Source organism: Lutjanus erythropterus, chromosome 2 (genome assembly GCF_056507025.1).
Source record: "Lutjanus erythropterus isolate fLutEry1 chromosome 2, fLutEry1.hap2, whole genome shotgun sequence".
In the NCBI taxonomy this organism is placed as follows: Eukaryota; Metazoa; Chordata; class Actinopteri; order Lutjaniformes; family Lutjanidae; genus Lutjanus; species Lutjanus erythropterus.
In genome coordinates this window covers 3,757,616-3,785,145 of record NC_139318.1, presented here as the reverse complement: position 1 = coordinate 3,785,145, position 27,530 = coordinate 3,757,616, and the positions used below count along the sequence as shown (strand labels likewise).

At 38.6% G+C, this 27,530-nt stretch overlaps 2 protein-coding genes across 2 annotated transcripts; both read right to left on the bottom strand.

Annotated features, from left to right (window-relative positions):
* Positions 1-792: 792 nt before the first annotated feature.
* On the bottom strand, positions 793-3,917 carry LOC146331031 (acidic mammalian chitinase-like). The gene is made up of 12 exons (XM_084726394.1): positions 3,886-3,917; positions 3,720-3,777; positions 3,598-3,624; positions 3,285-3,489; positions 2,954-3,010; positions 2,452-2,617; positions 2,226-2,350; positions 2,015-2,138; positions 1,741-1,923; positions 1,477-1,593; positions 1,256-1,388; positions 793-1,098 (listed from the first exon to the last, which is right to left on the bottom strand). The coding sequence occupies exons 2-12, from the start codon at positions 3,742-3,744 to the stop codon at positions 851-853; spliced, it is 1,410 nt and encodes a 469-aa protein (XP_084582520.1). The 5' UTR covers positions 3,745-3,777; positions 3,886-3,917; the 3' UTR covers positions 793-850.
* Positions 3,918-10,709: 6,792 nt separating this feature from the next.
* Positions 10,710-16,032, bottom strand: LOC146331030 (acidic mammalian chitinase-like). The gene is made up of 11 exons (XM_084726382.1): positions 16,008-16,032; positions 15,860-15,886; positions 15,544-15,748; positions 15,325-15,381; positions 14,952-15,117; positions 14,729-14,853; positions 13,674-13,797; positions 12,210-12,392; positions 12,008-12,124; positions 11,777-11,909; positions 10,710-11,610 (listed from the first exon to the last, which is right to left on the bottom strand). Exons 1-11 carry the CDS (start codon positions 16,030-16,032, stop codon positions 11,255-11,257), a joined length of 1,518 nt encoding a protein of 505 aa, XP_084582508.1. The 3' UTR covers positions 10,710-11,254.
* Positions 16,033-27,530: the final 11,498 nt, after the last annotated feature.

Genomic DNA, 27,530 nt, shown 5'->3' with positions numbered 1-27,530 from the left:
ATTTGCAATGCAATACATACATTTTGTAACAGATTGTTAAGCGTTCAACTACATTCATACTTGCATAGTGATTCAAGTAGTTAAAGTACTTTTTGGCCAGTTTGTGTGAAATTAACTGCCGAAACTACAAGATTGGGCCTTAAACAAACAGAAATGTTTTTTTAATTATAATTTTATCATTGTATATAAAACCAAAACTAACATTCTTTGGACCTTCCCATGAATTTTATTTACTTATTTTACTTTGTTAATGTTTGTATGACCTGTTCAGTGGGCACTTTCTGCAACAAATTCAGTTTAGTGGCATTTTTTGCTGGCATACTGTCGTTAATTGTCAATTTTATCTTTCTTTTTGTTACAGAGTAGTTTGAAGTTTTACTAAGTAGCTTTAATTAACCAAAGTAAATGTCTCTCCTTTGCTGTAGTTCAACTTCACCCAGTGTGAAGTAATTTGTAGCTTGCCAAGCCATGCTTTCAATGTAGCTTTCCCAACACTAGAAATATGTATTTATACCCAGCAAAGTGATGAAAAAATGATACCCAGCTCTACAATCTACGTGTGTGGTTACATGTAGATGTGTGAAAAAGTATGGAAAAAGTAGTAGATTTAAAGCAATAAGTAAATTGAAATGACGAGCCAGCACTCAGTAATTTGTACCAAAGTACTTAAATGCTTTGTTTGAAATCTACAATCTATGTATGTTACATATTTAACATGAAAATACATTGTATTTATACAACAGTAATAACAGAATCATTCAGGTAAATGACAGTATACACAGTGGATACAAGTGCATTTTAACAGTCAGTTTAATTGCTGACATTTGCATCAGTAGGAATACACACTGCCTCAAGGCCACACGCAGCATTTGCAGCTGTCATCGAAGACAGATCCACTTCCGCAATGTCTCACGTGGGTGATGCCACCAGCGCACATGTAGAAGCTGCTCTTGTCATCAGGGTTGGCATACAGGCCGTCAGGTTTGCCGTTGCAGAAGCCTGGTCCTGGGGCATGGGTGGTGGTGGTGGTGGTGGTTGGAGGGGAGGTGGTGGTAACACCGGGCTTGGGTGTGGTGGTAGAGGGCAGTGGGGGCAGCTCTGTAGAAAAAGAAGAATATGAAAATTAGCCCGAGAGTACTAGGGGTAATAATAATCACTGATCAGACTGCTATGGCAGGCATTATATACTATCTGTCAAAACCATAGTCCAGTAATTTAAAAGGGAAACATCTGCATGAAAATGCCTTGGACTTACCAATATTGAGAAGTTTGCGGAGATGAGAGAGCAGAGGGTGAACGCCTTCTCCGCAGAATCGTCCAGCAAAATCATCCAAATCGAGGGCCCACACAAAGGCACCACCAAAGTTATGCTCCTGCAGGTAGCGCACCTGTTGGCACAAAAATGAATTGAAGCTGGTGTAAATACTTTGGATATACTGTTTATGTGTTAAAATATAGATCTCATGTGCCACATACCTTAATCTCATAGCTCTCCCTGGTGTCAAATCCCACCCACTCATTGTTCTTGGTGGCATAGGGGACTTTCTGGTCCTCAATCCACTGAATGGTGATGCCCTTCACAAAGCCACAGATCTATACCACAGACAATATCATTATGTTTGCAGCTTTACAATCTGTACTTTGTCTGTCTTTTCCCAAGGGCCATTAAATGGCAAAGTAATTGCTAATTGCTGTACATCATATTGTAATGGGTGTATTCCAGCCTTATTTAAGTCGCACCTCATAGTAGGACCAGAATCCGGCTTCACGTGTGAATGGTCCAGCTGATGCAGGGCCACTTGCTGGGGCTCCAACGCCAGTGTTGGATGATGTCAGTCGGAAGGTACGACCATAAGCAGCAAATCCCATATTAAGCTTCTCCACTGGGGTGCCATTGTCTCTCCAGTACTTCATGGCATAGTCCTACAAAAGTTGATGGAAGAGGTGAAGTAAAACGCTATAAAATGTACCCCTCAAGTTTTTTTTTCTTCAGTCCCCACTAGTTTCTGCTTACGGTGTTAAAGTAGATGAGGTCACCAAAGTCCTGGGATCCACGGAACAGTGGGCTGTTGTGTCCAGTGAACTGCTCCCAAGTTCCATGGAAGTCATAGGTCATCACATTGATGAAGTCCAGTTCCCTGGAAAAACAGAGGGAATCATTTTAAAAACTTTTGCAGAACTTCCATTTATTTCTCTTAAAGAGGTATTCATAGCAGAACACTAACTTGGCAATCTCAGCAATTTCATATCCACCATCGATGGTTCCCTTTCCAGCAGACACTGCAGCAGTCAGCATGAGCTGAGTATTGCCGGTGGACTTGGCCTCAGCTGCATAGGCCTGAACAAGTTCCTGTGAATACAGAGCAAAGAGAAAGTAAGAAAGAAGTCAACCAAACAACATTTGCTGCAAAACTGCAGCTATAAACTCAAGGAAGAAAAACCTTAACCCACCCTGCAGAGCAGAGTGAACCTCTGCTTGTCCTCTGGAGGACTTCCACGAGCCCCAGGGTACTCCCAGTCCAGATCCAGACCATCAAATCCATGTGTCCTCAGGAATTTGATGGAAGACTGGATGAATTTCTGACGATTGGCTGGAGAGGACACCATGATGGAGAACCTGCAGGGAAAATTAAGGTCTGTTATCATACGTTCTAGGTAAAGTAAGCGAATAGCCTTTGGCCTTCAGCAGCCCCTAGCTTTAAGGAACCAATTGACCACTGTTGTCAGCTTAGTAATTCAAGTGGGAGCAAGTATTGCAAATGCTATAAAATATTAAAGATAATCTGCCAGCTGGCCAGTTTGCTATCTACTGAAAAGAGAAAACTGCTATATAGAGTCCAGTTTGTCAGATTTAAGACTTGTAGACTTTTCAAGAATGAACCTTCAACTTCAAGCTCTGTGTTTGTGTGTAGTTACATGATAGAGTGTGCTTATGGTTTAAGATGTTACTCACTGTTGAGAACCAAAGTTCCATCCACCAACAGCCAGGAGAGTCTTCAGATGAGGATTTCTGGAAACAGTACAGAGGATAGGTTAAGACTATGATCTGTCATTAAACTTCGGTCAAGCTTGTAATTGCTCGTAAAAGGTTACTAGAACAACGTCTTGTTTATGTTTAAGTAGTGCATTTACATATTTGTTTTTTTCAGCAAAGTCCCCGTTTCAGCAAGCATTACCCTACTGAGGGCTGCTTGTGTGAGGCTCTCAACTTCGCTAGTTCTAGAGGTACTGTAGCTTAGCCCGATCTCTAACCTCTACTGTATGTCTCAACTCAGGCCACTTACTTCTGCTTCAGGGCGTTGAAAGACTTGTAGAGGACATCATCATTCCACTCATAAGTAACCAGCTCATTGTTATGGTTGATGATGGAGAAGGCATAGATCAGGGTGGTACACAGGAAGGGGTCTACATCTTGTGGCATGTATTTCCCCTCACCAGGTCTGTACTGGGACCAGTTGGTGAAGTAGCATACCATCCTGCTGGCAGATCCTGTGTTGGAGTAAAACGAACAGTAAAGAGGAATTGATTCCACTAGTTTTATACAACTTCAAATCCAAATCAAATGATCCTGGCTGATCAAAAATTATTACAACTTACCAAGCTGGCATATCACCAGGCACAAGCCTAAGGAAGACAGAAAAGAAAGTGTTAGATAAATAAGAAGACGCACAGCCTAAGACTGTTAGCGAACAAACTTAGAACAGAGTGAAGATGAATACCTGCTAGAAGAGTGAGTCTGGTCATCTTCAATGTACTTTCTCCAAATTCACTGGATTACTGCAAGACAAAAAGTGAACCACTGAAGCAAATGGAAAAGCCTCAATCCTCAAGATAATATCAATTAAAATGAGATATTAGAGGGACTGTTTTCCCTTGTAAACTCACCTCAGGCTGGATGAGAGACCCAAATTACAGCAGCACAGTTTGCCCTTTTATACAGTTGAGTACAAGGAGGAGGTGCAGCACCCTTTGATAAATTGGGGGCAATAAATGCTGTGATTATTAGAACTTCTGATAAGACCATGCAAAGTCTGAACCATCTATCCATCTATTATCTATAACTGCTTATCATTTGCAGGGTTGCGAGGTGGTGGTGGGGGGGTTGAGGCCAATCCCAGCTAATATTGATTGAGGGGCAGGGTACATCCTGGACAGGTAGTCCGATCATCATGAGGCTGACATATAGAAACAACCTGTGGGTAGTTTAGTGTCACCAATTAACCTACATGTCTTTGGTCTGTGGGAGGAAAGTCTGAAGCACGTGTAAACAATAATTTAAACAGTGCAGCACTTTGTACCCAGCATGCACTCAACACATGAACCAGTTATAATTTAGGTCAGTGGGCATGCCACTCATTATCATATCATCAATCAGGCAAAATGACCATAGATATCATAAGATCATAAGTCCTGATAGTTTACCTACATTTTGACTAGTGTCTTGTTGTTATATTTTCATAGTAAACTTAACTGCAGGTTGAAATAACTCATATAATAATAGCTTAGAAAACAAGCAAAGAGAGAGGGAGAAGACATTAAAAGCCATGGATTCTGACAGAAGTCAAACCAGTGATACATTTTAGAACCAGGCCATTTTCACTCCCAGTGCATCAAACACAGCAGCTTGGTCAGTGCCCTTATGCTTCAAATATGACATATGATATAGGTACCTCTGTAGTGTCCTTTCTGGAGGCGTCCTAGCATTACGTTTATGCTGTCAAAGTAAAATGACGTCGTATATAGAGTGAGAAATTCTGTGGGCTGGGTAGATGGGCCACACAAACACAAGACTTTCACCCAGGAAACCAAGGTTCATGTCCTGTGTGAAACCAAGAGTCTACGCTGACTTCTTTTTAAGATGCCATGTAAGTGACATGACAAATATGTAAACTTACATATGTAACGAATATAAACTGACGTGCAAATTAACCCCAAGCATGACTGACATGATTGATGACAAGCAAGATTTATTTCCTAAACCAACCCAAGTTGTTTTTGGTTTTCTGGATATTACATATTTGTTATTGCTAACTTGGCCGTGGAGCCGTGCAAGTGCAAAACTGCGAGAGGGGTGCCAACAGCAGCATTGTTTCAATCACTAGGTCACCAGCACACCAGGAAATGTTCATTTTATTGAACAAAGGCTGTGCTCTATAAAATATGTGAATAGACTGATACCAAAACCGGTCACTGAACAATTAAACAAAGAAAAAACAAATTTATAGATGAATGTATATTGTGTTTCAGTGACATGAACTTAAAAAACTTTTTATATAGGTGCAAAATGTACATCCAGCATAAAGTGCACATAATTATAGTCTTACAGCTGCAATGATTCTATATATGTTTGAAGCACTCTGTTATAAATAAAAAAGTGTATTGAAACATGTATCACCTGTGGGTGTTGGGGGCTTGGATTAAAGAGCAGCAGAGCAGGAAATGATCAACAGTGCACACAGCGTCTTTGAACACCTAGCCAGGTCAGCTGGATGCACCACCGTGGGCCACCCCAGGACAAGTGGAGGTGAGTTGGGATAAGAGCAATGCTGACCCAGCTTGGACTTAAGGCTGCTCCTGGCTGATGTGGAGTGATGGAATGAAACAGACAAAATGGAACTCTGGCAGGCCATGGGGAGCGGACTATTTGATTGCACTGATGATGCTTCATGCTCAAACACAGTCAAGTTGGATGATGTGTGTTTTCCATGGGTTGAACTTTTTATGTGAAGATATTGACCATATTATCATCACCATCTTGTTGCAGCTGTTTACATTCAAAGAGACATAAACCCAAAAAATACAGGACAGAATTATTTCCTGGGTGTATATGTACATAAATAACTGTAGAAATTGTACTATTTAAATTTTATATTTGACCCTATTGTATTCTAGAAAATTATCTGTATATATGCTCTGTGTGTGTATTGTGATAAACGTGGCACATTCCAAATGAAACTGAACAAGAAAGATGAAGTAATATCTAAAATATTCATTATCAGTACCCATGTGGTATGTTTTGACTGACGACATACAGTAATAATCAAAACAGATGCACATAAACTGAGATGCATTGTGAAATAACTTGGCTTGAGATGCTCCTGTTCTAGTTTCTAGATTAACAGCTTTGATTAGTTTATCTCTTTCCTTTGTTGAACACCGCCCCTGACCATTGACCATCAATGTTCCCCTGCTGGCACCCAGCCTGTTTTTCCACTCCACAATAACCCTCACCTGAATCGGAGGTGTGTGTGGAGGATTCTGGGACAGAAAGGGGTGGTGTGATACAGTCAAAACCAAACATGAGGGGTGGCTGTTTAGCTCAGTTGGGAGAGCGCCCTTTGCTGCGTGTCATCCCCTCTGTCTTCACGCCCTTTCCTGTCTACTCTTCAGCTGTACTATCAAATGAAGGCAAGAAAAGCCCAGAAATATAACTTAAAAAAAAAACAAAAACAAACACAAAGGAGGTCAACACAACAATGGGATACCTGCACAGTGTGCAAACTCCAGAGATATTACTGTTGGTATGACATGGATAAATGCAGCAACTGCTGTCCAAATAGTGACATTTCAAATGAAAAGAAAATATTAAGCAATTCAATTCAATTATTATAAGGTTATGACAAATTGCAATTATGACCTGCCCATAACCCTGCTTTGTCTGACCAGCAGTCAAACCCACAACTGAAAGTCCTTGAGTAAGTCCCTGTTTTGTATATCATGTGGATGATTGGGCAGGCATTTCTACTAATGGTGTCGCACTAGTCTACTGATCAGCAGTTGATGGATGTGGCTAGGGTTGAGACATCTTGCTTCCTTCTCATATGAGAGTTGCACATGTGCAGTACGGATCGCTCGGCACTTTCATGTGGCCCCCACCATAAAGCAAGCAAGCTGACGCTGGCCTGACTAGGACACAACTTCCGTGACCAACTTTGGCCAGTTTGATAGTCTTGCATAGCCAGGTTTCTCTCCACACATACACACTATAAGGGAAAAAAATCCCCTGTTTCGTTTGCATTTCTTGAAACCAAAAACAAGTTCTGGGTGTAGCTAAGCCCTGGATTCAGCAAGCGTGCTGCTGCAAAATAGTGTCGAGGGGAAACTTGTTTTGGTGGAATATTTGCACATTAGGAGGCGAGCTCTGGTATTAAAATGACTACATCACTGCAAAAGAAAAGCTAATAGCTGTTAGCTTGTTTACATTTGTACCATTAGCATCCAGGCGCTAATTTGCAGTTTTCAGCATGTAGGTTGCAACTAGGATGTTTTTCTTGTTTCCTTGGGACTTTGAAAATGTAGGTAGTGAATACAAAGTGAACAATCAGTGGCAGAACATACGCCCACAGTGTGCATTCTGTGAGTCAGACTACCAGTTTGATGACAAGGACCAGTGGTGGACAGTAGTGAAGTACATTTACTTGAGTACTGTACTTAAGTACATTTTTTGAGTATCTGTACTTTACTTGAGTATTTGTTTTTTTTGGAAACTTCTGACTTTCACTCCACTACATTTCAAAGGCAAATATTGTACTTTTGACTCCACTACATTTCTAGGAAGGTTGTTGTTACTTTTTGACTGAACACATCGAAGTCAGCTGTTGGTGTTTTTTCTTTTCTAAAATGCAATTGGTCACATGCTGTGTTCCTCAGAAGGAAACCAATCACAGTAGCTCCTCTCAAATGGGACTGATGTAAAAGCAGAAATGCGTCCAGGCGCACTAACAAGCACAAGCAAGCTCTCCCTCTTTCATTCAAATAAAAAGCAGTAATGGTGACGGCAGGAGAAAGACAAAATTAAATCTCAAGATGTTATTATAATTATTCATTATTCCAGGTAGCTTTTAAAGTTGGATTATTTTTATAAGGGTGAAAAATATCACATAATTCATGTATATATACTGCCTCTGAGGACAGAAAGAAATCTCAGTTATTTAAATTTTTGATTGCATTTCTATGCTGAAGTTTTTATGGGTGTTTCTATAGGTTTTGTGTAGCAGAGTGGTTCTACAAGCAGATCAGTGCATCATTAGATGGTTTCAGAGAGTTACAAGCTTCTGTAAATGCATCATGAAAACAATACAGCATGTATTGATATTAGAAAATGTACTTTGTAATTTGTACTTTTGAATACTTAAGTATTTTTAAAAGCAAGTACTCTAATACTTTAACTTGAGTAAAGTTTTGACTGAGCAACTTTCACTTGTAGTTGAGTAATATTTGACCAGGAGTATCTGTACTTTGACTCAAGTACTGGGGTTGAGTACTTTGTCCACCACTGACAAGGACTACAGTACTCTTGCCATGTTTGTCTAAGCTAATTATGCTGCTAGCTCCATGGCTAAACAAGCCAACTGGCTAATCCTGCTACAGTTCAGTGAATAGAGGTTAGCCACATCTGACAGCAAGTAAACTAGCGAATCTCTCTTTGTCCATCAGGTAACTCTGTGCATCACCTTGGTACTGTACTCTGTCATCTAACTGGCCCTTTAACATTTAATGATATCGTATTGACAAGGATCTAAAGGTGTTTTATTGCTCCCAATTCATAGTTCCATGCTGTTATAAAGTGCTGAAGGGCAGTAGTGATATGGTGACACCAGAGAATGCCAAATATCAGGTAACACATTCTGGCAGGCGATAATCAGAGATATTCTGCCTCCATCATCTTTGGCACAAACACCAAATAATGACACAGATACTTCGGTGTTGGTGCAAACACACCCCCTATCACTTACCCCAATACAAATGCAAAGGTCTTTAGGCAGAAAAAAAAGCAATGCTGAAAACCAAAGAGAAACAAATCCCGCTGTGACTGATATTGTACTATTATACAAATATGCCATGCTTTTAGCCTTAGCCTAATGGTACTATACAATTCTGCACAAACTTTCACTGTGAATGAATTTTATAGTTTTGCATCTTATCTAATCTATGCCATCTCCTCTCTGTGATGGTTTATAAAATGCAAAGTTCTGCTGTGATGGTGATGTATTGTGTAAACTGACTTTCATGGTATTAAGCCCTTTTTTCATTTGAACTGTTTGTGTGTTGGTTTATGGGGCTTGTATAGTGTTGGGGGACCATGCCTCTGCCACATCACTGAGCCATGTTTCAGGTCCACCCATAAGATCATGAACACAGAAACTGTGAACAACAGTTTACCAGTCAAACTCACAAGTACTATGTAACTATGTAGTACGATGTACTGACATGCTCATGTTTTTAGCAACTATGTTCTAACATGTAGAATGTGGTTAGAAGAAAATCTTCCTTTTCCCCTTGCACAGACTTTAATGAACATAATTTATGCTGCTGTTAGATTGCTCCTATGCCACCCCTTTCAAACAATATAAAATAACTGCAGCAGGCTGAGAGCAAAGCAGTTTTGTGACCACAGTGCAATGCTAATACCAACAAGTATGGATGGCAGAAGACTATTTTGCTAGATAAAAACCTGCTGTGAATTTTGGAAATCTATCTCTTATCGAAACATTTTGACTCTTGGACTTCGCACCATTCTAGAATTACTGGAAATGTTTGGATCATGTAAAAAATCTGTTCAGCATCCTCCATCAACTGTGTCGCAGAGTCTGACACAGCACTATTAACTTCAAAATATATGTGAAGTTTGTAGATGTAGCAGTTGAGTCTGTCCATGGAAAAAAAATCTGCAGATATCTTAGTGCCAACAAGCCTGAGCCAACAAAGCAGTTTTGTGTTCTTGTGTATGGAATTTATCAGTTTGGAAAATTCCACAATCTCTTGAAAACATTTCACGGACTTAAAATCATGTCTATTGTTTGGTCATTGCTAAGGGTCAGCCTGTTTGCTGGAGCAGTAAACAGGCTTCATTGCGTAATTAGTCAGACCTCAATTTTCCCGAGGAAATGGAGATAACACTAGCAAAAAGTATATTTGTTTTTTAAGAGCAATTTTCCCACAGCATAAATTCATTTCTAACTTTTATATATTGCATTGATAACCATTGTACAATCGCAAAATTAGACTCAAGGGTGAGCTTTAAAGTTTAACTAAATGCCATAGAGGAGCTCAGTTCCTTGCTCTTTATAAGGGGTTTGCCAATTTCAGTGTAACCGGTACCTTTCCTTCCCCTCAACAAAAAGCCCACACTGATAGATGTTGATTACCATGGCAACATTAGAAGCATCTAAGCATTCAGGTCAGCCCTAGTGAAAGAGAAACTATGATACATGCAGAAGTGTACAAGCAAAATGGGCAGGCCATTTACCGAAACAAGGGGTGTGATTGTGCTGTAGGTCAGCTCAGTTGTTTCCTCAGTTTGCTTGCGAAGACATTATGGAGAGCAAAATGAAGTATCACCCACCATGTTCACTGTAAGCCAATTCAGGTCTTAAAAATTTTAACATTTTCAGAACCAAATGAGGTGATGTCACTTTGCTGCGGTGGTTACATTTCTAATCTAGGACAGCATGTCTTACTCCAGGTTGAAACTCTCAAAATTTGTGATTGCATTACTGCCAACATTTATAATCTGAATTCTCTATATGAATGGCATAGCAATGGGTGTGCCTGTGACACCCAGGGGGGTAGTTGGCACACCCAAAAATCCAATGCAGAATGAATTTTATAGTTGTAGCCTGAGTAATACATTTTGTTGGAAACGTTTGTGTTTCCCAGCATTCATTCCTTCCTGTAATAATAGTCTTGCAAGATTTCATTCAGTACCACAGTGGTTTTAATTAATAGGCAACATCATTAACAACAAGCCTCCTCCACACCCAGCTCTGCTGTGGAAACACATGGGTGAAGAAAAAACAAAAATGTGACTTGTGTTTGTTGGGTGACTTTATAAATCAACCTGCTGATGAAGAAAGTCAACAGATTGGACACATACAGTACACATACAGTACAAAACAGCAGTCTAGCGCTGTGCTGTGGAGAAAATTCAATATGGCACATCCAGCTTTTCTGAAGACACCTACAGTATGTTTTTAGGCTATGCTGGGGCTCCATATCCCACATATGGAAATGTGTGTGGTAAGGTACCAACATAGTTTTGCTTCTAAATATCTAAACAAATTTTAATTTAATAATTCTTATTCTGACTGAATATAAACATTTCAAATTTAACTTTTTACTTCTAATTTACCAGCCATTTTCAACACATAATGTTGCAGCTTCTAATAGTCCAAAAGCACAAAAATCTCTTCCCAGAGGCATTCATCTCGTAGAGTCAGTACTGAGATATCAGTCAGTGACAGACAATAAACACTTAGGGCCATGCACAGCACTTGCAGCTGTCATTGAAGACAGTGCCAACTCCACAGTTCATCAGATAGGTGCGTCCACCTGCACACATATAGAAGCTGTTTTTGTCGTCTGGGCTGGCGTGCAAGCCATCAGCCTTGTCTTTGCAGAAGCCTTGTCCTGGGACCGGAATGGTGGTTGTGGTGGATGGAGCACTGGTGGTACCACTGGGTTTCGGAGTTGTTGTGGTGGCTGGTGCAGCAGTGGTAGCAGCAGGTTTGGGGGTTGTCGTGGTGGCTGGTGCAGCAGTGGTAGAAGCAGGTTTGGGGGTTGTTGTGGTGGCTGGTTTCTTGGTTGTGGTTGATGGAAGTGGAGGTATCTCTGTGAGAGGTGGAACAAAAAGATAACATAACATAAAGGGCACCATACTGGTTTCCCAAAACCTGCCAAGAACTTGACATTGCCTATGGTAACCTCATTATTCTTGTCTTACCCTGACAAGCTGTGAACATATTGGCCCATTATAAAGATAAGAAGCAAGACTTACCGTCACTGATGAGTTTACGCAGATGAGACAGTAGAGGATGGCTTCCTTCTCCACAGAACTCTCCATTAAAGTCATCCAGATCCAAGGACCATACAAAGGCACCACCATACTTCATTTCCTTCATGTACTGGACCTGTGGATTGAACAAGAAGATGAAGTCAAGCACAAAGTAATTAAGATTTGATCCTAGCTCCTGAATTCCATGCAGACCAACCCTCCTGTGCTACCTACTTTGATCTCATAGCTCTCCTTGGTGTCAAATCCCACCCACTCATTGTTTTTGCTGGCATAGGGAACTTTCTGGTCTTCAATCCACTGAATGGTGGTGCCCTTCAGGAAGGTGCAGATCTGAAAAGTTTAAGAAATGACAAAAAATAATTACATGGTCCATGTCCTCCACTTATCTATGCATTTCATTTTGTTCAGACTTTACCTCATAGTAGGACAAGGATCCAGCTTCTCGTGTGTATGGACCTGCTGATGCAGCACCGCTAGCTGGAGCTCCAACACCAGTGTTTGACGATGTCAGACGGAAGGTACGACCGTACGCAGCAAATCCCATCCTCAGCTTCTCCACTGGGGTGCCGTTGTCTCTCCAGTATTTCATGGCAAAGTCCTGAAATAAACATGAAGGGATGAAGGACACAGATATGAGGACTGGATTTCTTTATCCAAAAAGCATCATCTGGCAGTGCTTTTTGGAAATCAAAAGCTTGTGCTTTGGGATTTGTTATTGCACCTCCATAAAGTTGAGGAACTTGAGATGAAGGATCGGAGGCTGATACATCTTGACTTATAGTTATATAAGTTATTATTTTTTATTATTTCCCATAATGCAACCAGCTGCATTTTCACCTAAGACTGTGTTCTAGATAAGTTGGAACTTGAATACTTCTGACCTCCTACTGAAAATAGTGAACACCACTCAAAGTCAGAATTCCTACTTGTAAACTTGGGGCAAATCCATCCACCCTGACATCAGAGTAGTTGTCTGACATCACACAATGATGGCAGTCTAAAATAATTCATACTATTATAGAGTTCTGCAAGTGAAATGTTGTTTAAAAAAGGGTGGTGGCTTGGGCAAACCAGAATGCAAAAAAAAAGTCAGGCTCATTCAAAAAAGTTGAACGTGGCACAACTTCCACAAAATTAACTCAAGTACTTGAACCAGTTCCATTCAAGATTCTTGGAACTGTGGTTCTGTCAGAGTAATCAGCCTGCATTTCCACCAGTTTTGAGCAGAACCATTATAATTAAAGATACGTCATCAATGGAAGGCATTGTATAATGCACAACACGTTTAGAATAGTACATGCCCCCTTCGGTTTGCACTTCAGGTCAAGGAAATCCTGCTATTTTTGGTTCCAACTGGGAACCAACTTTTCAGATTCCACACCCACTTATTTTTCGTAGAAATGCTGTTAATGGTTCGAATTAGGCGTTTGAACCAAAATGGAACCAGTTCCAAGTTGGTGGAAAAGGGAAGACTCCGGCATCATTTAGCAAGATGCTCCACTTGCCAGTCACACACAGGCAATTGCACATTCTGGATTACTTTACAACATGAACATATTTCTACTAAGGGAAAGATGCTTGCCACAGTCATATTCCAGAGTTGTAAAATCTCTCTCTCTCTCTGTAACTTGTTTTAACAGTGCCTGAAGCAGCATACAAATGCAGCATTAAAGCAACACAGAGCTGATTTTCAGTCTCATGGTCTGATGACTTAACTATGACATCATCAGGGTGATTTTCTCATACTTGACAACGTTTCTCTAAAGTAACGGAAGATTTAGTTCGTTATATTTAGTCTATGAGATTTGATCCATTTGATTTATTTATGCTACAATACTCTTCCATCAATGTTTAAAGCTAGCAGCACTACATCTCTTACAGTGTTGAAGTAGATGAGTTCACCACTGTCATATGAGCCACGGTACAGTGGGCTGTTGTGTCCAGTAGATCGTTCCCAAGCTCCATGGAAGTCATAGGTCATAACGTTGATGAAGTCCAGATGCCTAAAATGCATATACAATACTTATTAAGACACGCTCCTGAGCCAACCCTTCATGAAAAACAAAGACTGAGTTAAGATATGAGCTAGGGATGTTCCTGGTGACTAATTTCCCTGTTGATTAAATTTAATTCAGACTAGTCAACTAGTCTAACAGAAAGAAAACACTCAGAAAACAGTTAAAATTGAGCATAATTTATTAATTTATGATGTTAAACACCGTCCGAAAATACTGTGTGTATTAAAAGCCATTTGAAACTGTCACAGTCTGCAATCGTCAAATCGTGTTTTAAATGCCAAAATGGGTGTCACTTTGCACTGTGCAAAACAAACATTGCACATTAACCTACAAACATGTCAACAACTCACTAAATACTTAAGTGGTTACCATTTCAGACCAAAGACTGAAGAGGATCACAGTGTCTGCGGGTAAATGACACAGAGCTGACGTTAACCTGCAAGCAGTTATAGTCAGCTCAGTTCTAGTCCATGTCTGTGCTGAATGTGGTCACATGTTGCTCCAATTGAGTGGTTATACACAAGTTTAGTCTGTCATAGTCTACATTCATTGTTATCTCCATTTTCTTGATAGAAACACTGCCAAACCGTGCTGGTTTTATGAGCTGTCAGCTGTCTGACTTATGACTTGCTGATATTAACACCCGGGGTTGCGTGGGCCATTGGGGCATACGTGCTTACAGCATACGGCAAGAGGGGCTGCCGTCTGGGGCTGCAGCCCTGACTAGTGGCAGGTGGCTGCATAACATCTTACAGGCAACAGATACCTTGCATTGTGAATGAATAAAATATTGAAAAATAGTTTAACCGACTAGTATTTCTGGTGCTGACTAGCGAGGGTGGTGACGTTTAATCATGTAGCCAACTCATCGTGTACATCCTTAATATGAGCATTTCCAAAAAAACCTTTGCAGTACCTGGCAATCTCTGCAATCTCATATCCAGCATCAATGGTTCCCTTTCCAGCAGACACTGCAGCAGTCAGCATGAGCTGAGGCTTGCCGCTGGCCGCAGCCTCAGCTGCATAGGCATCAACAAGCTCCTGCAAATGAAAAATATTGATCAGATAATGACAATTTACAATATAGTATTATCAATACAATGTATATATTTTCTATGGTTTAAGAGTACTTGACCCACTTTGCAGAGCAGGCTGAATCTCCTCTTGTCCTCTGGAGGACTTCCACGAGATCCAGGATACTCCCAGTCCAGATCCAGACCATCAAATCCATGAGTTCTCAGGAATTTGATGGAAGACTGGATGAATTTCTGACGGTTAGCTGGAGTGGACACCATGATGGAGAACCTGAATAAATTAATAGGACTTAGTAACATCATCCAGCAATGTATGAGACATATTGTAATTAGATTGACATGTCTCATGCATCTGCTTATGTCTAAATCTACACTGTGTCATCCATTTCTGAAGTAAACTAAGCTTGCATTCATTATTAAACATGTGGGGTGTTTATAATGAAGCATAAATTTGATCAAACAAAGAAAAAATACTCACTGAGTTGTGCCAAAGTTCCATCCACCAACAGCCAGTAAGGTCTTCAGACTGGGGTTCCTTTTAAACACAGATGTTGGTTGATATGACTTGCATAATTCAGAATATCGGAGATGACAAAGTGTGTCTCTATCTAAAATGTGGTTTTTAAACATCACATGTAACTTTTAGTCACTGACACACATATGTAATATTTCCTAGCATGAAATGACAGGTTCCTACTTGTTCTTCAGGCCATTGAAGGTCTTGTACAGGGTCTCGTCATTCCATTCATAGGTGACCAACTCATTATTGTGGTTGATGATGGAGAAAGCATAAATCAGATGGGTGCACAGGAAGGGATCCACATTTTGGGGCATGTATTTCCCAGCCCCAGGTCTGTACTGGGACCAGTTGGTGAAGTAACACACCATCTGGGAAGCAGTTGCTGGAGATCAGTGACAGGAAATCTGTGGTCAGTACTGCATGTAATCTATAGTTTTCAATTAGTCTATAAGTTTTATTTATTTTTTATTTTTTAAGTTAAAGTGTAACTTACCCAGCTGGCACATCATCAGGCACAGACCTAAAGAGAGGTCAAATTTAGAGATGAGTGCTTTACATTGTAGAGTGGATAACATAATTACATCAGGCTTCATGTATCATGTTATCATGACGTCAAGCACTGAGACCTGATGATGGTTTACCTGCTAGAATAGTGAGCTTGGTCATCTTCAGCTTCTTTTTTCTAGAAAAAATACACAAATTTGTCATGAAAAAGGTAAAGACAAACAAAATGAATATATTATGATTACAAATTCATTGGAATTATGATGATTCTAATGTAAACTTGACTGTAACTACTCAAAGCATTTGGCCTATAAAACAATTTTATTTTTACAAATGTTTAACCATTATAGTTTCTCTCGATGACTGTTGTTCTTACTTGAACCAAACAATATTTGTCAGAGTTGTATTAATAGATTTCATACATGAATGTGACAGTTTCACATTGTTTCAGTAAGTCCTAAATGTGGTAATAACATGAATTACATACACATCATGTTCATAAATCATCTATTCATGAGAATTGGGACAATTATGTCAAACCAAAAGAACTTTAAATTTTCAATGTGTTAAACGCATTCAAAATCATTTTAATCATTTTTGTTTAAAAATACATTTTTTATGAAAATGTTGGCTCTTTAAAGTCGGAGGGGGGACTTTTGCATTTATTCTGACAGCGACAGCTGAAGATATGACAGGAAAGGGGGTAGAGAAAGAGAGGATGACACATAGCAAACGGGCCGCAGATGGAAGTCGAAGAACTATGGTTTGAAAATGAGTACTATGATTAGCATTAAGAGAACTCTGAGCAAATGGCTGCTCATACGACTATGCTGTGAAATGAAGAAATGAAATATTTGAAAGATCATCTGAAACATCTGAAAGAGTTGGCCGAGGAGACAAAACTCTCAGTTGTGTTTAGTAACTGAATAAAGTGTTTGAAGTTAGGGTTTTGTTTTGTTTTGTTTTTCAATTTAATAAAACAAATAAACAACTGAAAATAATTCAGTGCCCCACTCGAGCCATCCACACAAAAAGTCTAGACATGCCTCTGCATGTGACGTCAACTCTGTCACATAGTTTTTCCTGTCACATTCATTAATGTATGTTTATGTATCTGTTTATAGTGATTTATAAAATGGGTTTAAGTCAACAAAAAATATTTGAGTGTTTAATAGTCAACATTTTAAAATATATTTTTCAACACAAATGAGGAGTAAAAATCAGAACCCCCTCAAAATACAGTTTTGTCACAGTTCTCAAGATTGAGTAAAATACATCATTTTACTTTAGAAATGTCTCAGTGATTAACATCCTGGATCAAAATGTGGGCAAATTAAGGGCACTTTCCCCTGGAGGCATACAGCCTATTAGCCCCAGGTTGCAGGTGTAACCATGTCTGGAGGATGTGAGACCTAAACTTTTACATTTTCAATCCAGCCCTTAAAGCAACTGCAGCTCTTTTCCCCAACTTACAGGAAGCAGATGTATACATATATATCTAATTTAATTTCACAGAAAGAATAAAAACACTTAGGAAGCTGAATCATACTAAACTGAGGTCTAGCAGCACTTGGAAGCTGAACAGAAACAATACTGCTGAATTCCTGCTGAATGCACACTTACCTTGTGATCTCCAAAGGAAGCAATCGGTATGAGTTTTCCAGCTTCTTATACACATCCTCTGTCCTGCTCATATACCACGAAAAGGAGATGAGCAGTGATGATAAATGTTCAGTATATTGCAGGTTCACAGAGGGATAAGATAAGTAACGCCAGACCCTAACTCACAGATGCTGATAAGCTAGTATATGGTATGGAGATGTACAAGATATGGGACTCAGTTTAGGTCATGATGTGACTCAGCCTATTCAGTACTTTTTACTCCAGGAGTAAATGTACACCCTCTGGATCACGCTACAAGTGAGATTTCACTGGGGAGATTCAATGGAGTGTAGAGCAAAAACAGAAAATAAGTATATTTATTTCTAATCTCCTGATCATTGTTAGCAAACCCCAAAGCAAGCAGTGTTTTAGTCATCTGCTAGCAGTTCTCATTGATTGTTACCATGGAAACACAGCTAAACATTGTCCTTGAGCTGTCCAAGGACATTTTTGCCTCACATTGACTTGTTTCAAATGGTCCAAAATCCAAGTCCTGCTGCACATTTCTGCTCTTAATGCTTTAATATTCTGCTCTCATGTTCACAAAGAGCTGATTTCCTGACTTGAATTTACAATAACTTATGCAATAACTCACCGTGCAGCATTGTTATTACATCATTATACATGAGCTTGACGCACATTTTGTACATAATAGGCTTTTGCGATATAGGTGAAAAACCTGTCATGATAGTGAAGTTTATTAATGGTCGATATTGATAATGATTGATCTTCAGTCTTGTTGTGTACGCCAAAGGGTGGAAGCGGTTATGGTGATACCGTATTATTGTTGGGTAATATAGACAAAATAAAATATCACAATCATTTTGACAAAATATCTCAATACTGATATTGTGTCAATATTGTAGGGATGACTGAAAGTGATTTCACAAAATACTAACACAATGAGATTTTCTGATAATTGGGTAGGAAAATAATACAACAGATAGAACAGTCTGGTAAGTTCAGAAAGTTTCACCACTTCATTACTGTAATGCAGCCTTAAAAACCAGGAAAAGACAACAGTTATACCATATCACAATATAATTCCACCCGAAATTTATCACGATATCTAGTCTCATATCACAGTACGATATAATATTGATATATTGCCCAGCCCTGGTACATAATTTTACATCCATACTCGTATTTCTATTCATCGTTTATTTTCCATATATACAGTGGTGTAATGAGTCAGCAATAGGCCCTAATGCAGGATTATCAAACCAAACAGTCACAGTCAGACATAATATAAAGTAATGTCAGTGAATTAAAGAAGTGAAAGTATGCAGCTTTAAAACGACCAACAATAGCAAAGTGCCCCGCCATGATACAGAGGAGTCATAACAGCAAGGACAAGATGGTGATAAACTAGCCTCTCTGACAACATCTGGTGTTGGAGCGTCAGAACAGATTAAAGCATCATCGCTGTCAGAGCAACTTCTCACATATAAAAACTAACTGGTGACAGCGCACCTTTACATGGATGAAAAACATATAGGTTAACAGGTGATGGTGCGTCTGCACAAAGATGAAAACTAACAGGTGGCAGCGCACCTTAACACAGATGAAAATACAGCATGCTCATTGACGGCGCATCTTCACACTGATAACATTCCTCATGTCTACATGTTGGCATTAGCAAGTAAACAAAAACATAAGTGTGTCAGTTGATTATTTATCAAATAAAATAATAAATACGTTCTACTTAAATCGTCAGTACGTTAATACATCCATGGAAACAACTCGTGCTGCTCTTCTTTCTGAAAGCTGCTTATTCTTTCTCAGCTGCTTCTTTCAATTCTGGCTTCTCAGACGTACTGTTGTGTTTGTATATGGCTTGTTTGTCACTTACTTGCTGTCTTGACATTTCACTTGCTAACTAATAAACTCTGTTTATTTTCCCTGGCGTAGTATTGCACATGTCCATAACTGCACTAACCCAGGATTCCACATCGGCACATTGTACATTTCAGAACAGGAAATCACCCATTAATCCTTTTTTAAACTTAATTTAGAAATGTGACATTGATGTATGGGTCAGTAAACTGTAAGCTTGTATATGTAAAACTTAGTTTGTGTCAAGTATGCGACACTATGAACTAAGTGTCTTGACTGAATAAGCAGCATAAATATCTTTCCAACCATATAAGTGGTAGCCACATGTTGTCATATTGTCATATGAAGATTAGGGTCCGCATCTATATAGTAAATTAATGGAGGCTCATGTGCACTAGCACCAAACAGTTGGTCACGGGCCCTAATGCATCTGCATTACCTGCATATATGGCAGTATTAGATTTAAATATTGCACATACATGCACCTTTACACACTTCTTACTGTGTATTTCTGATTAACTCTTTTCAAATAGTCACTTGGGTTATTGCTGGTGCAAAAAATATTCATTAGTGTAGTGTGCTGATTAGCTTTCTATTCAAGAGATGAGCAGATGGATATGAATGTCAGGTTTGTGTGTTGGAGTCAGGACCTAGCTGCCTGATGGCAGGGATAAACAGCTAGCCTGACTGTGTCCAGCTATATCAGTCAACAACTGTTTCCAGTACTTATGTGGCTACAGTCATGTTGCCAGACTTGGTCTGCGAGTGTGACAGATGCCTTCATGCACCGATCACCACATGAGACACAACGTGACCTTTAGAGGTGTGGCTTTACTTTTTCACGCTGGACAGAGGCAGGTTAGCCATTTACCCCTGCTGCCTGTCTCTAAGTTAAGATAGGTCAACCACCTCATGTCTTTGTACTTTACCCACAGATATGAGAGTGAGGTCACTCCTTTTACCTCTCTTACATAAAAGAAAGTGAATAATCACATTTCCCAAAACGTGCACAGCTGTCCACTTGAAACACTTCCCCTCAGGACATTAACAGATGCTGAGCTGTCAAAGGACATGTAGATCATTTATATCACGATTCCTTTATAAATGCTGCATTCATCAATCCATTATACATAAAGTTGCTGAAGTGTAAGGTTTGGAGATTACTTTATCTCTCTATCCTCGCCAAAAGCTACAGAACATTGAACATAACCAATAAGAAACCTTGTTATTAGTAAATATTGCTGTGATAATATGTTGGAGCACAAATTAATGATTAATTCCTCTACTGATAACAGTGTTACATAAACACACATGTTGGGTGTGACAGTGTAGTATGTATGACATTGTTTTGTATGTTGGACAGTTTCACAATGGGCAGCCACCAAAGTCCCACAATCAGTTCATTTAGGAGAGATGAAAGATCTTGTTTTATCATTCCTGCATCATAAAGACTTATCTGTACTGGATACTGTGTAAGATGACACAACTACGACCTGACTTATACTATTACTGTACTACTACTTGTTGTTGTTATTGTTAAATGCATATGGTCAGCATGTATTGATGTTTGATATATATTACTCTTTGTTGAGAACGGGGAAAAAACCTCCTGGGAAAATGTTAGATTTTTTTCATTTTACCTCATAGTCATAGTGAGCAGCCATTTTATTTTTTAAAGTGTCTCAGAGTTCTCTTACTGTTAATCAAAATACACATTTTAAATCATAATTCTTAATTAGCTTTGAGTTAGAAGGACTACAGAGTTGACATGTTATGGTTGAGGCACATCTGATAGAAATATTATTTCATGTATTTGTCTAAAAATGGAAGTTTTACCAGTGCTTGAACAGTATTCCTGGCTTTTCTAAAACAGGAAATGAGTCAGGGGTCCTTAGGGTGTAGCTAACCCTTTTATGCCTGATTAAATGATGTTTTTGTAAAAATCTGATGGAATTAATGTAAACCTGGGCCAACATTTTCCTAAAAGAAAAGAAATTTTAAAACAAAGATGATTCTTACACCCATGTTATCAGTAGGTATTGTTAGCTTTAGATTTTTGACAACTTTTAACACATTTTTAAATTGTTTCAAGTTGTGAATTCTTGTCTGAGACAAAAATCCATGATATCCAAACCCACTGAACTGCCAGAAAGCCTTTAACACATGCTCAATGTTGTGAAATGGTTTGGTTTAATTTTCTTAGGTTTAGGAAAAGATCATGGTTTGCATTCAAATTAGTGCATTCTGTCATGTCTGTCACGTGGCATTAAGTCATGCAAGTCAAGTTTCACACGGGACACAAACGCTGGTCTCCTGGGTGAAAGTCCAGTGTTTATTTGACTCCTCCATCCACCCCACCTCCTTCAGATGGGGACTTTCTCGCTCTTCACACGATGTCAAAAGCCCGCCTCAACAAAATGCAGCTGATTTGGAGAATAATTAAGGCCATAAATCAACACATATGTCCAAGTCCAAGTCCAAAGTCTATGCTGTGTTACCTGACTGGTGCACTGCAAGCAGACAAATAAAACACCTTTGCATAGAGGTAATTATTAGAAAATAACAAAAAGAGCTCACAAAGGCCTCACCAGAGGCCGGAGTTTGACCATCGATCATAAGCAGAAACACACTAACCATATCCCAATTACAGAGGAGACAAAAGTACTGACATCCTTTACTCAAGTAGAAGTATAGAGACTTGTGTAAAAAATGACTGAATGACTGAATTGTCCTCTAAAGTACATTTCTACTGACTGCTTCTGTGCAGTCTCCCTCTCCCTCTCTGTCTGTTTCACCTTATGTCTTTAACATCATCGTTTTTTGTCTTGTTGCATAATTTTTGGTCTTGTTACATCGTTTTCATCTTAAGTCATTCTATTTCTTATAAAAAAATAAAAATAATAATTCCACAATTTCTATAAAACTAAAGCAACAAGCCTATTTTGAAAATGAAAGGTGTAGAAAGTACAGACATTCGTGTTCAAATGTCAGGATGAAAAAATGTCAGGAACATAAATACAAAAATAAAATAAATAGGTAAGTATATTATAATATATTATAAATATTTTTCAGATGCTTGAAAAGTAAAGTAAAGTAGCTAAAGTACAGTAACAAAGTATTTGTACTTCATTAATTGCTCAATCAATAATCATATACATCATGTGGAACATGGTCAGTTAATATTATTAGTAGTAGTTAGTACTAGTACTAGTAGCAGATATTTTATTTGTGTAGTGCTTTAAAAGGTACTGAAAGACACTATACATGGCAGGAAAAAAACATGGAAACAAGGCAGTATTTACATTAAAGCAAAAACAACTAAATAACAAGAAAAAAGTAGAATGTGAAATCAGTATAAAAGCAAGCTAAGAATGAAGTGAAAAAGGTGGAGGGATAATGATCACAAAAGCTGATTTAAACTGTAATATAATGCAAATTAATAATTATTATTCCACCAGAGCTCCAGTTCTGACACAATAACCTTCAAAAAGGTTTTGCATCAGAACTGAGCTGTTCCTCCTACAACAGGCGTCTCACAGCCTCACTCATGACTGTAGTGTGTATGTAAATCTAGTTAGTCACTGATTGTCTCTGGTGTACTGTATCTATACAGCCAGCAGGGTTAATGTCCAGTCCTGCACTGGCACTGTTACCTGTTCTAAATAGTGATAACACAGATAACAGAGCACTTTGAACAAATGGAAAACAAATATTACAATTATTAAGCTCAGGTTGGTAGCCAGTGTGGTATGTTGCTACTTTTATTAAGTACTATAAATCTGAGGTGAATAACAGTCTGAGGGAACGTGAAAAACTCTCATGACCTGTCTGGATGATACATTTACTTTGGCTAATTTTACAGAGGCGTTGGGGTGATATGATAAGTGTCATCCACGGCCACTGTGAATGATTTTTAAGATCAAAGTACAAAATTCCAAATCAAATGGAAAAAAGGCTCAAGGTTAAATGTATTCATTCATAAAAGCTTATCACCTGTGCTTACACAGTACATCCTCATCCAACACCATAAATTTAAACAAGATAAAATATACCCAAATAAATTCAAAAGAACTATAAAGGTGCGGAGGTCAGAGAGAGGACATTTCCCATCATCCCACGGTTCCATCAGCACTCACATGAAATGGTTCACTGTTCTTCAGGCAGCCAAATATAAAAAGTGATAAGTTGTAATAATGAGAGTAAGTCGCAGTGTGATCAGATCAATAGTGATATCAAGTTAACTTTCCAAACATCCACATTTTCAATCACGATTACATGGCTTTGTTAAATACTCGATTCTGATTGGTCAGTTACAGCTTTCTGGGGTTTGTTATTTCTGCATAACAGACTGTTTCTATGCAGAACAGACTGTTGCTATGGACTCACTTCTGATCATAGTAAAATAAATAATATTTATAATAAAAACAATTAATAATTTTAAAAATAATTAAAAAATATTAATAAAACCATTGTTAAATCACTCAAATAATTTCAAAATTAATATTCTGTGTCAAATTATTGATTTATGGCACTTAACCATTGAGCAGGATAGTGTACAATTAGCAGGCCACTATTGTGACATAAAGCCATAAAATCATTTTAAATTAATATTTTGTGTCACATAAATGTGTACAAATTTTGCTAACCATGTAATAAGTAGGATAATGTACAGGGAGCAGGTCATTATTGTGAAATAAACCCTTTCAGGATGATGCAGGACCCCTCAGCTTCATGTCAGGGTTTATTTCACAATAACGACCTGCTCGCTGTACATTAACCCCTACATAACAAACTATTGGGGTTGATCTTTTAAAAAAAATCTTTTAAAAATAGAAGCTCTGGGAAATGTTCCAGAAGAGAGGTGATGCATTATCTGCCAGTTAATAAGAACCTGTCTGCCTGCTACTACTGATTTGTGCTGATTATGATTTGTCCTGTTAGCAGGTCAAAGACGTAAGGTCACACCACATGATACATCACAATGTGGGAATGTGCTGCTTTTCAGTATAAATGAACTGAACAAATCCAATTCAGAGCCTCAAAAGTGAAATTATGTTAAACTCAAACAAATTACATCATAAAATATAATTGTAACTTTTTAATTCTTTTCAATATTTTCCACAGAGACTTTAGCATCCATAGCCAGCCACTGGCAAAATTGTGAGGATAAAGCTTAGATGTAGGTTAAGATATGCATTTTAATTAACAAAATATTCAAACATTTTTTATTTACACATTTACATATTTTTTTTATTTTTTTTTACAAATGGAGAATGTAAGAATCACTTTATGGCTGCAGCAGTGATTAATTAAACAACCGTTTTTCCATATAATTTTTTTTTTTGAAAGCCTCAAGGAGCTCCAGAGCTGCAGGATTCAGACCCCAACCTGTGGTGGCTGGTGAATTTTTCTCCAGGTGAGGAGGCTATATTGAAAATCATATATGAAAAATGCCTTTATTTGCATTTGCTTAACTAAATGAACATTTTTATAGCCTAATGGAACTTGCTTAGTTAAGGTACATTTTATGTACTTCAATTAGTGCAAATCCTTTATAATAATTATATTCTATTTTACAATTCATGATGAAAGACTAAAGTAAGCAAAGAGTACCTCAATAAATATGAAGGAAATCTGACACCACAAACCTTTAGACAATGGAAGAATATTCTCAACACGCTAAAACCTATTAGAAAGAATAAATTAATTAAAAATATGGCATTACATTTGAAATTTAAAAACTGCCATCTTGCCACAAAATCCTCCCTGAGTGATGCAGATTTCTCAATAACTCTGCGGTTAAATGTCTTTGACAAGTTGACATAAAGTACCTACTTAAAGGTGTTATAACCAGGGGGTATTCCATCAAGGCTGATAAAGAGATCGGCTCTTAATTGAAAAAGCCCCGCTTGAATAAACCTTGACCTCCACTCAAGGCTTAATCCGTTCCGCTAACACAATTCAGCCGTGTCTAATCGGCATTAACTTAGGTTAATCAGGCCTGAACAAGGTAACACTGGGTGCGCTCATGGGCTACACAAGCAACCCACAGCAATCGAGTGTCGGAAAGTTGATACGATGTTGAAAAAGGAAATGAAGGTGCGAGCAGTGTACTTTAGTCCGGCGGAGCAGACACTGATATTGGAGCTCTATGAGGAATATAAAGCAGTGACTACAAAGAAAAGAAACACTGTGGCGATAAATAAAGCAACAGGAGATTGGTGGCAAAAGTGTGTGTGTGTGTGTGTGTGTGTGTGTGTGTGTGTGTGTGTGTGTGTGATGCCTCTCTGACCTTGTAACCCTTAGCCTCCATTCATTCCTTTGTTAACATCTCAACAGGAGCAATCTTAATAGTCAAAAGAGAACTTAGCAGCAAGTACAGATCAAACCTCAGAACATTTTACAGAGCAATAAGTAGCCTGTAATGAAATGCCTAATGTATGTGTTTAAATAGTAGTTGAGATGTGTGGACGTGTGTGTGTGAATGTGCCATTCATGCCACAACAGAAAAGGACTGACACCACAGCCATCAGAGGGGGACCTCCACTTGAGGGAATAGAGGGGGGACTGCATCATCCGACATTCACAGTTGTGCTCGGGAGCAATACATACAAGGTACTGTGTACTACTTTTACTCAACAACTACTTTTCTCTCAGTGGTCATAACTAATGATAGGCCTTTTATATTTCAGTGGGTGGAGACTCTATTATTCTCCTTGATCCCCCATGGCGGACCTGAACCATGCGTAAATAGGTCTTATTTTCCTAGAACACTGTTCATCTCATGCAGTTCTTTTGCTTTAGCCAACTTTGGTGTTCTTCCATTGCAGGATGAGGTTACCAGCAGGGCAAAGACCATGGATTAGGAGACCATGTCTGCAGTCATGGAAATGCAGGAAGTAAGATTAAGATCAAATGTGGAATATTTAAGTGTCTATATTATTCAAATTCAGTTTAACCATGCACTTTGCTGCAGGACATGATTGAACCAACAGGTGCAGCTGAAAGAAATGAAGTAACATGTTACTAATATAATCTCTATAATCAGCTACTCTAACACATTTCTCTGTGACAGGATGTACGATCTCTTGACTGGGATTGAAAACCAAAAACTACTGAGTATAAGGAGTTCAAGTCCGCCCACTGGCTACGAGACTAAGAAACAGTTACACCAATATCTTATATACAGGCCCTTTAAGGATGTTGATTAAGCCACAGATTCAGCTTATTTATACCACAAACACACAAAAATTAACCCTCTACTTGTTTCACTTAGCCAATAATAATAATTAAAGAAAATATAGGCTCTTAAAAAACATAAAACAACTTAAATGTATCCTTTCTCGAAGATCTTCAAATATAAAACCAAAATTAATAAATAAATAAGAAAATAAATTAAACTGTCCACCCTTCAGTTCTTTTGTTATTACCTGGGTAGTATCCCATTCAGCTCAATACATTTTTAGTTCTTGTTTATTTCCTCATCAGATACAAATCATTTTTTCCTGAATAGATATTCCTTGAAAGTTCAGTCAAAGTCAGTAAGTTCTGTTTTTTTTTTCAATCAAATACGTAGTTTTAGTTCAGTTAAGGGTCCCTTTTTATGTATTTTGATTATGCTTATCTGCAATCCAAGAGGAGATCCAGTCCATTCAGTCCAGCAGCGTCTCTTCCCGAATCCACACAGCTGACAGCAGCGATCACTGTTGCACCTCTGGCTCGCTGAAGAGCCCCGCCGTCCTCTCTCACATCACACAAATTAACCTTGGTTAATGTCCATTTTCTTTAGTGTGCAGATTTATATCAAAATCGTACGGTTATCTTCTTATCTTTCATCAGCTAACTGCTGGCTGAAACGTTCACAAACAAAACATACAAACAAAAATAAAATTCTCAAGCAATAATATGTCATCTCAGAAAATTCACAGGTCACAAATTTTTTACAGTGCTTTAGTCACACACAACACGCTCCTCCAACTGTTTTTTTTTTTTTCATGCGCATTCATTAAGTGAGCGCAAGCTAACATCGTTTTTTAAGCTAGCACTGAAAGAAAAACACACTCACTGGAGGACTGTCATCAAAAACACATCTGTAAGTGACCCTTCTTCATCCTCTGGTAAACAACAGTATTCCAGAACAAAGTGAATCTCTTCTCTTCAGG